The 10,830-nt window shown below is 41.6% G+C and overlaps 1 protein-coding gene across 1 annotated transcript; it reads right to left on the bottom strand.

The window, feature by feature from the left end:
- Positions 1-3,269: 3,269 nt before the first annotated feature.
- LOC123452955 (KH domain-containing protein SPIN1) lies at positions 3,270-7,700 on the bottom strand. The gene is made up of 7 exons (XM_045129701.1): positions 7,370-7,700; positions 7,092-7,180; positions 5,790-5,941; positions 5,334-5,450; positions 5,120-5,236; positions 4,440-4,583; positions 3,270-4,042 (listed from the first exon to the last, which is right to left on the bottom strand). The coding sequence occupies exons 1-7, from the start codon at positions 7,453-7,455 to the stop codon at positions 3,899-3,901; spliced, it is 849 nt and encodes a 282-aa protein (XP_044985636.1). The 5' UTR covers positions 7,456-7,700; the 3' UTR covers positions 3,270-3,898.
- Positions 7,701-10,830: the final 3,130 nt, after the last annotated feature.

Raw genomic sequence — 10,830 nt, 5'->3', positions numbered from 1 at the left:
TGTTTTTTGTGAATTCCAGCAACCATTCCGATGTTCACCTTCGTTGATTCTTCTCAGAACAGATGTTCTTCTGCCAGTTACTCCCTCCGTCCCATAGTATAAGAGCGTTTTTGACACTAGGGAGTAGATCAGTAGTGTTAAATGGTTTCTCTCGCATGTCCATGTCCAGGTTCAGTTATTTTCAGTTAAGGCCTCTGTAAGCTCTGTTGTGTGTCATGTCATGGTGTTAACATCACCATGGCGTGGTTATATCTCTAACTGAATGACTTGGTAAGATATGAACCTTGTTGATTAGAATTTGCTCCATCAATACTGTAACTGAAGATGGTGGCATCTATAGCTTCAATCTGATACCGTTCTAATTTGTGTGGTCATAAGTTCTGATGTTCTCTTTTCATCTACAAATCTAACATCTAGAAACACACCGCCTTCTCTTTTGTCTTGGTGCACATGGAAGTGTAAAAACACTCATTTCGAGAGAAAGATTTGAAGTACAGTTTTGCTAGTCACCTATTTCTGTGTGGTGTGTTGCCTCACCAGTCTGGCTAACAAGGCTCATGTTATCAACCTGAGGGGCTAGAATTTTTCATCAACTGAAAAGGTTTAATCTAACACTCCCTCCGTCCACGAATATAAAATGTTTTGAATATTCTAATATGAACACCATACCGACTGATACGTCTATATACTTCTGAATCTGAAAAAAGTTAAAACATCTTATGACAGTGAAAGAAGGGAGTAGCTTGTACTCCCTCCGTAAACTAATATAAAAACATTTAGAATGCTATTTTAGTAATCTAAACGCTTTTATATTAGTTTACAGGGGGAATACGAGTGAAATAACTCTTGAGCGTACCTAGCCCTAGGCGACGACAGAACGCCTAGCGCTTAATAATGCTAGTCGTGCGGTTATGCGAGATAGGCCCACGGCAGTGGCAAAACGCATAATTAACACCCATCGCTTTTTTTCTCTTGCTACTCTCAAGTGTTCTAGGGATGCAGCTACAACAATTGTAACACCACACCACATGTGCACTGTTCAACAGAAATAAGGAATCCAATTTAGTAATCTCTCTCCGTCCGGCTATATAAAAGCCTATTTTGATTGTTCAAACAAATTTTTGACCAACAAGTATTCCCTTCCGGGTCTGGATACAACCATTACGGCAAGTATTTACTACTCCCTCCGTCCCATAATATAAAAGCGTTCTTTTTCAAAAAATATATAAGCATTTTTGACACTACTTCCTCTCTACCTAAATAATTGTAGTTGGAGAAAATTAGTCTAGTTTTATTCGACTTCAATTATTTAGGTACAGAGAGAGTAGTATTTAGCAAAAACATCTTATATTATGAGACGGAAGGAGTAGTAAAATGTCATGATGCAACCATTTCAGATGTTGAGCAATGCTCATTTTGTGTTGTGTACTGCTTGCCTCACCAGTCTGGCTAACAAGGCTCTTGTTTATCAGTCTGAGGGGCTGAACAATTTATCAACTGAAAAAGTTTCATCTAGTTTTTCTTTTAAAGGAGAAAAAATGTTCAATCTACTCCCGCCGTCCCGTAATATAAGAACGTTTTTCGCACTAGTATGGTGTTAAAAACATTTTTATGTTATAGAACGGAGGGAGTTTTTATATTATGATACGGAGGGAGTAGTTGGTTGTAGCTGTGCGGTAACTTTTTTCATCGCCACTTGGTGCTCTGCAGACGCAGCTACATAATACTGTAGCACAACACGTCGAGTATTCACTAGAAATAAGGAATCCAATTTAGTAACTGTTCCCTCTGCCCGGCTATACAAAGCGTATTTTGATTGGTCAGACTCAGACAGAGTTTTGCCGGACGATTATTTCCATTAATATAAACTTTTATGATATAAAGTCACAATAAAAAGTGCTTATGAATGCAAATTCAGCGCGTGATCTTGAGGTGTCCGGTGTTCACCGTCATGGTCACATGAAACGCAACCTGGAAACAAAAAAAAGGCTGGATACAACAATTCCAGCAATTATTTACTCAACCGCGACAGAGATCTATCTTATAATTTCAACAGTTGTAACTCACAGTCCAATGTTTGAAAACTTCTTAGGCTAATCTTTTTCACGGGATTCACAGTCAATTCTCGTTTTTGCCGAGCATGTTCAAGGTATAAAATAACATCTGCATATGTGTGTCTATCTTCAAAACGACAACACGGCATTACCACCGCAAAGTTCGCCCAGGTGATACCCCCACACAGCAGCATATCCCGTCTATGATGCCAAGCAGAGACAAGCAAACATGCTTGAACCCAGAATTGTCATGAACTCATAGGACCCTCTTATATAAACCACCAAGATCCACAAACACTTTTACGGATTCGAAAGTTCCGACACCGAACCAAGGCACAAGCTGATGATCCTTAGACGGTAGACCTTAAATGGGATATGTAGCTTTCATTTTGGATCGATATGGAAGTTAGTGGGGAACTATAGCGATCACCCGTGAAGTGGTAGTATTAAAGAATTTGAGATGGTCTTTTTTATTTAGAACGACGGGTCTTCTTGAATTCTTATTCAGAACAAATGTGCTTCTACCAGTTATATCAACATTGTTAAATAGTTTCTCTCAATTTTTTTTGTTAATTGAAATAGTGTCCAGATTCAGTTTTATGTCATGTAGGCCTTTGTAAGCTCTGTTTTATGTCATGTCCTACTGTGGCATGACTGTATCTTTTATTTGAATGATGATTTGGTGGCATATGAACCTTGATGACAGTAATGTTATGACCGTAGAATGCAGCCATTCGCTATATCCAGTTATGTTCAATTTTATGCTGCTCTAATTATGGTTTTAAGTTGAGAAATTCTCTTTTCATCTACAATTCTAACATATAGGAACATACAGCCTTTGTCTTTTGTGTTGGTGCACATGGATTAGGAATAACGTTCATTTTGGAAGAAGGATTTGAAGTCTTTTCAAACTTATGCCTATCGTTTCTGCTATGGCACCATCAAATATTTTTCTATGGCATGCCATTCTGTTCTCTAGCCAGTCAGGCTAACAAATCTCATGATATTAATCAAATTGATATCTCTGAATTCATCGATATCTTCCTTCCTTTAGTCCAATGTTTGAAAAAATATTAATCTGATTTTTCCACAGAACACATCTACCCATATGCCTGTGTCTCTTCCAAACAATAATATAAACCTGGCAAACGTCTCAGCAGAAACATCACATCTATAATGCCAAACAGAGGCAAACAAATATGCCTGAACACAAAATTACCAAGAATTCATCATACAGTTCAACAATATAAACCACAAAGATCCATGAACACTGATTTTGACAGTAAAAACCAGACTGCAACATTGTCAGTTCGGAACCTCCACGGCCCGAACCAAACACCACGACTCCACAAGGCACAAGCTGATAATGATCCTTATACCCTTTTTATTATTATCCGCGACTCCATAATGTAGAAGGGTGGATAATATACAAGGAGGTTCCGACGCCTAAAAGGGGGTGAAAAGGAAAACATGAAAGCTCACATACTCGGGCCTCTCTAGTCTGTCTGTCATGGAGATAACCTACCATCATAGCACCACATTACTAGGGTTAACAGTCAATTAACAAATAAAGCGAATGTTCTAGACCTTACAGCAACCAAAGCTGGGCCGACCCGCCGACCCAGGACTATGACCCACGGACCCAGGACTACTACTTCCATTGTCCCAGAGGTTTCTCCTTGTCCGCAGGAGAAACCGTGACTCGTACAGACTCGTCTAGCGAAATGCAGGCGTCGCTTCCTTCAAGTGCGCCCGCGGCAAACATTGCCCGGAGACATGGCGTCCCCATTGAGGGGCATAAGGCACCTGGACAATACCGGTAACGATGGGGGGTGGCTCCTTCCCTACTGGCCTGTTTTCGCACGCTTCATGCCGCCGTTGCTGAATGGGGAGACGCTCCCCGGATGAGGGCTGTCCTCTCGCAGTGTTGAGTTTAGCATGGCCAGCTCCCTGAGCTGTTGCCTCTTGTAGATATCCTGTGTCTCATCCTGCACCAGAAACAGATATGGCTTTGTGAGTGAGGCATATATAAGTGGTGCTGTCTGTAGCCAAAAAACATTCTTGGACAAGCAAGCGGCCATGGTAAACACAAGTTCCAGATAATGAATAAGAAATGAAAATGGACTCGACAAAAAAGTATAGGGAACCAATTGAGAGAGATCAGTAATGGTAATAATCCAAATTCAAGAAAAGATATATCTGCTAGGTGGTGACCACACTAGGGAAGGTGGAGGTAAAAAAATTATGCGTTATTTCTCACATTATGAATTACTACTCTTTTATTAAAAAGCACTTCCATGATACTGAACCATAAAAAGGATAATTGGGTACTTCATTGGCTTTCTCTACAAAACATATATGTGCACGCAACGATTAATCACTTACCACTGGCTTTAGCAGTTCCTCTAGAATTTCCTGTGCATGTCTCAATCTGGCATCAATAATATTGGCTGGGAACTCAGCCTCTATCAAGATATGAAGTTGTTCACTCAGATGCTCATAGCCTGGTTTTCCTCGTAGCTTGTCCTCCTTGAAGAAATAAAGAAAACATGTAAAGCGTAAGTGCTTAGCAACATAGGAGAAACACAAGGTCGGAAGGCAAAAAAACAAGCAATGGAAACTACATGTGCAAATAGACAAACAGGAAACAAGATTTATGAGGAACAAAAAGAAAGTTGACAGGTAAACTGGATAGAATAGTAATACTGCTGAACGTCAGTGTAAAAGTAAAGTTATGGTGAAGACAAACCTATTAGCTCGCAGTTACATAATTATGGATTAGAAAAAAGGGTAGGGAGTTCCAAGAGAAAGTTAGAACACATAATCCAATGTTAGGGTTATGAACAGGCCGTGAAAGGCCAAACATGGATCCCTAGAACTGGAAGACGATTCGAGTAAACTTCACCGAACTTCTATGCAACCCAACTTCCAGACTTTGAAAAAAAATGTAAAATGCTAAAGCAAAATTAGATTGCCCATAACTACACGTTGGCGTAATGTTTTCATTAGTAAGTTCACTTAAGGGGTGCAGGGGGTGCAGATCAAATGTTGCAAACTTCGGTTACCTTCCCGGGATCTTTGATGGAACCCTTTCCTCTGATGAAAACACGACAACCAGTAGACGCTTCTACCCGCTTTAGGGAATTACCTCTAGGTCCCAGAATGCGTCCCACAAAATTGAACTGTCGTGAAATAAAAATTATATCAGCAAAGGGATGAAAAATTGATCAAACATCATCCTGTGTAAAATTAAAATTGCACAAGTTAGAGGCAGCATACACTTGGATAAGAATCAACTGGGACCTCCAAGCGTAGAATCTTCTTCATGACATGAGAGCTAGGGCTTGGTGGCGCTCCTTGCCAATCCATACTGTTTGCTTGAGGGAAGCCTATTCTCTTTTGAATAGTTCAAAATGGCCAACACAAACAATTCATTAGTATTGTTACATGAAGTAAACATATTTGGAAGAGTGTACACAACATGACTAGATTCATTATTTAGAGGCAGCACAATATTTCTCACAAAAGAAACCCAGATTTACCTAGTATTATCAGCATATCATAGTATCATATTGCACACCCAAAAGTTCATTATAACTTATGTATCTACAGAGTCCATTTGATAGATAATAGTGGCTAAAACTCCCACAGTGAAAGCATGTACTTCTGGAGTATAAAAGTGCAATAGCATGATCTACTGGATTGGAAACAAATAATGAATGAGTGAAAGCGTACCTCTTGGTGTAGTCCATTCCAAGGACTGAACCCATTGCCAGAGAGATTGGATCTTGGATTTGGTGAAGACATTGGACTAGGACTTCTGAATCGATGTCTATCGAAATCACTGAATCCAGGGTTGTGGGAAGAGTTTGATACCCGCATAATTTCTGAGTAACAAGAAGGTCAGGTGAGAATTTAGATCAAAAGAATGGACAATCTATTGATTATAATCAGAATTGTGCAAATCGATATTAGGTTATTTTTCACAACCAAGACACGATATAGTCATATAATGGATATCAAAAGCATATGCACATAGGAACCTGACCCAACATATTTGCATGATCATTCACAGCAGGTCCATAACACGAACCATTACTTTCTCAATCCTCATAAAGAACATCAACCGCTCCTTGGACATACTTATCTCATATACATACAACATGCTGATGGCCAGTGTATAGTTCTTTCTAGAGGCTGATATGTGAAATAAAGAAAATTATATAAATCATGGTGTGTGCTGCCCGCCAAAAAAAAAAACAGACTCAGATGGTCTAAGCATGTCCTATAGGAAGAGGCTGAGTATCATGTGAAGTATTCCTGAAATCAGTCCAGTTTGCATAAGAACTTCATAATTACATCAAAAGATGTTTATATGAAGTAAGGATGGAAATGAGCAAGGCTGCATGATATTTCAACACCTCTTTGGTTGTTATTGTCATTGATTTATTTGACAGCGACAAAGACAAGCATATGTCGATTTTTATAGATGCTACCATTTAGTGTTGTCCAGTGTATAAACAATCCCTGAGCTTTATCACTGCTTTTTACAAAGTACAGTTAAGTATAAGATCAACCCTAAATCAGACATATAGTTCTCACCAAGAGAATGATGAGATGATTTGCTAAGACACCAGACAAGTTTCCAACAGCAATCGAACACCATATGTCAGCCAAGAAGATTGATCTACCTCATTGCAAACATAGATTGCAACAGAAGGATTAATCATCAAGACCACCAAGTGACAACAGCATCGCATATAACCACAATCATCTAATCTCGCCGGTGAACCAAAGCATCGCAGTACAAATCGAAAACAGAGTGCCAACCAAGCAGTGCAGGCAGATACCAATCAACCAGGCAGCAACAACCAATGCCACCTAATCTACTCTAAAATGGGCACTATCCAAGCCCTGCAGCCATGTACTTCCCTATCCATGGTTGCAGAGGAACACCCACCCCCGTAAACAGAGGAAAATCACATCAGCCTGCAGACAAAACAGTGTAAGGGGGGAGATCAGGTCAGGAGATCTCACCATGGACCAACAACCTGCTGCATATGGGCAGCACCTGCATGAAAGGCCCCAGCTTCTCGTGCTCGGCGAGCAGCTCGGCCAAGTACTGGCTGCACAAAACCATTAATCGCACAGCAATCACATCACCATCCCCATTCATTCATTCATCCGTCGAGCAAACCCAACAGGAAGAGGAAAAAAAAAAAACAGCGCACGATAAATAAAAAACCAATCTTGCCACCACGAATTGGCCGAGAAACAAGCAAAGAAACCACTAGAAATCCGTGCGCCGCCTCTACCTATCGACGACATCTGGGTTGCTTCTAATCTGGGGGGACAGGTTCCTCGACGGCGAGAACCCCTGCTGGCCGTACAGCCCGGACATGGCGGCGGCGGCCCCTCCGGAGAGGCGGAAACACAGGGCGCCGCAGCCGAGGCCGAGGCGGGGGTGGTGGCGGTGGTGTGTGGGTGGGGTGGCAGGGAGAGGAGAGGTGGAAAGGCCCGCTGCTTTAGGGTGCAGCCTGCAGCGGCAGCAGCCAGCGTTGGGGGGGAGAGAGAGGGGAGGGGGGGGGAGGGCTGGGGGCTGCCGCTCTGGAACCCTTTTGGCCTCGCCCGCTGCTAGTGCTAGGTTGCAACGCGCCAGCACGGCACCCCCATTGGAAAAGGCTTTATCAAAAGCCACGATTTCCTCGCAGCAATGAAAATGGGAGGAAAAAACTGAAAAGATGGGTGTGTTTTTTGATTTTTTGTGAGTCACATCGTGTCTGTGTCTGGACTCTGCGTGACAACACCATGTTTTTTTGTGGTTTATGTGTAAACCGTTTTTATTCTTTCGACGAAAGGACCGGGCGGTGCAGGTGTCGCCACACGTATCGTAACTGGTTTTCGTCGCGTCGATGGATTTATTTTTGATATTTAAGATAGGCCATAATATCATTGAAAAATGTGGTTTTCTATTATTGTTAAATCAGCTTCGATAGATGCGGGGATTTTTTGGTTTATGCGGAAATTATTTTCTTTTTGAAAGGTTTGCGGAACGTTTAGGTTGTATAGCCGCTTTCACGTGTATTATAATGTGTTATGGACATCTACAACAAAGATGTAAAGATAGAAGCACTGATGTAAAAATATGTTTACCCATCTAATCTTAATTTTTGCTAGTTTTCTTATAGGAAATTGTGTGGTTGCCTTTTTATAGATCACACATGGAAACAATATGTTTTGCGAATAAAATAAAAAAGAATTAGTCGATGCGGTTGCCATTTTATGATGGTTGCCTTTTTATCCATCATAAAATAAGAAAGAATTAGTCGATGCAGTATGTGGACTTTGTCGTCCTAGGGAAAATGATGTCTTTCCGTAGTTGTACTTCTTTCTTGTAGATATGGATGCACCAACTTATTGATCACGACCTGTATGTTTAAAAGTAAAAACATGCTGCCTATTTAATAAATATCCGCAAAAAATATCATGGTTATCATTCATTCATTAAATGTTTTAACGCGTAGAATCGCAACCCTTTTAAATATATATCTAGAGTGTTAATGTCCAGCCTGTATTTCCCCACAAACCCTTTGAGGCAAACGTGCAACATCCAAAACCTACTAATTAATTCTCTGCAATAAACCTACTGATTAATTTCCTTATTAGTGCAAGAAAGTAAAATGCTTGCGGATGCGGAGGTGTCGACAGCTAAAATACCTATTGTTTTAATGTGTTCAAAATTATAAAAACACAGAAAGAAATATGGAGTAGCATCTAAGCACGAGACACGTGTTAGCGGGGCCCCCTCCCTCTCAAGTGTAGTGATCTGGCAAATTTGGGCAAACCCAGAATCCTTATGCCACACTCTTTCTTTCAAACTGTCTATTTCGTCATTAGAGTCAATTCCAAATCCAAATCCAGCATTCTCTCCATTTTCCTCCCCCAATCTAATTTAACCCCCCCCCCCCCCCCATCCAATATGCAGGTGGCTCTTTTATTATAATTTGGCTTTCACGCATTTAGTGGCCATGGCCCCCTTGGTGACCAAGACCGTACACAAATACAAATGAAAAATACACATGCAATAGCCCACATACATAAATGTAGGCATGCGATTTGTCCAAGCACGCGACAGGAACACTTTCTATTTATTTTATTTTTTTAGACAATACAGGAACACTTTGTAATCACTGTTTGAGTGGTTAACCGTGTGTGCAGCGGAGGCCCACGAATTCGGTCCGCCCGCCCGCCCGTATTTCGTGATGCTGCTGCTTCCCATACGGGATCGTCGGTAGTTGGTTGTGCACCGTCGCCGTCAGCGCACAATTTTTGGTACTTCGGCCTTATCGTTATCATCTACAGGGAATCACTACTAGCGTGTTCCGGCTAGTCGTGGAGAGGTGTCGGAGTGTTAGATGTCATCGCAACCTACCTTCTTTGTAACATGTCTCTAGGCAGATTTTACCGAGGCTTTTGCTGAATAAATTCTCATATTTCCAGCTCAAAAAAGAAAAAAGGAGCGGCGGGTACTGTTTTTATACATACTAGCAAAAGAGCCCGTGCGTTGCAACGGGAGAAAAGAAAAACATGCTCTTAACCCAGTAACCATGATTCAAGACCACATCCATTAATTTAGGCTGCATATTTTTTATTTAGTTTTTGAAACACCTATCAGATTAAACATTTGGCTATTCATTTCATATGCAGGTATTAATATATACTCCCTCTGTCACGAAATAAATGACTTAACTTTATACTAATTTTAGTATGAAGTTAATACAAAGTTGAGTCAATTATTTTGAGATAATTTTAGTATGAAGTTAATACAAAGTTGAGTCAATTATTTTTGAGATGAAGGGAGTAGTTATGTACAACATATGTATTGCACGGTAAGCAAAAGTAATTTAAATACATAAGGTTAAAAAAGAAAAAAGAATACCGCAGCTTCACATCCCTAAACAGACTAATGCTTTAAAAATAAAAAAGTGGACCATAGATAGCACCTACACTTCCTAGAACCAAAGGTACTCCCTCGGATCACTACAAATAAGATATTGTAACTTTTTTCTGATTTGGATGTACATAGACGTATTTTAAGTCTTTGTTCATCCAGTTAGTCCATATGTAGTTCATAGAGGGAGTACAAAGAAAAAAGAGAATACAACGGTTTGGTTTTAGGAAAGGATTAAAAACTTATTATAGCCACATGGCTATAATATCATCATGGCTGTGTAATACGAAAAGGAAAGAAAATAAATAGTTAATACAATGCAATGCCTCAAAGTGCACACCGCACTGCCCGCCCCACACGCACACACACCACCAAATCCACAACAAAAACGCCATGCCATTTGCTTCACACGATGGAGCTCATCACCTTCCTAGCTACAACTACAACCAGTAGCGCGGTCCAAAGCTGTTGCCATTGATCGGAGTCCCCGGCAGACTTGACCTCGCTTTCCACACCTGCAGCGCACGACGCCGCCAGCCATGCTGCTCGCCGCGCTGTGCACGGACCCCTTCGTGCTCTCCTGCGCCTTCCGATGCCTCCTGCTCCACCTGGCGCTCCGCCGCTCACTCAACCACCGCAGCTCCCGGCTCCCGCCGAGGCCTCCCGGTCTGCCCATCCTCGACGCGCTGTCGTTCGTCGGCCCGGCCCCGGACATCGGCCTGGCGGCGCTGGCGCGCAAGCACGGCCCCGTCATGTACCTGCGGATGGGCACTTGCGGCGTGGTGGTGGTGTCATCGCCGTCGGTCGCGCGGACGTTCCTCAAGG

Source organism: Hordeum vulgare, chromosome 5H, assembly GCF_904849725.1.
Source record: "Hordeum vulgare subsp. vulgare chromosome 5H, MorexV3_pseudomolecules_assembly, whole genome shotgun sequence".
NCBI classification, from domain to species: Eukaryota; Viridiplantae; Streptophyta; class Magnoliopsida; order Poales; family Poaceae; genus Hordeum; species Hordeum vulgare.
The sequence above is the reverse complement of the archived record's forward strand: the minus strand, read 5'-3'. Positions and strand labels throughout refer to the sequence as shown.

Coding starts and splice junctions, on each gene's coding strand:
- LOC123452955 (XM_045129701.1), bottom strand. CDS start 7,455: ATGTCCGGGCTGTACGGCCAGCAGGGGTTCTCGCCGTCGAGGAACCTG. Junction 5,237..5,333: donor CAGTTGATTCTTATCCAAGT/GTATGCTGCCTC, acceptor ATTTCACGACAG/TTCAATTTTGTGGGACGCAT. Junction 4,043..4,439: donor AGGAACTGCTAAAGCCAGTG/GTAAGTGATTAA, acceptor TTTCTGGTGCAG/GATGAGACACAGGATATCTA.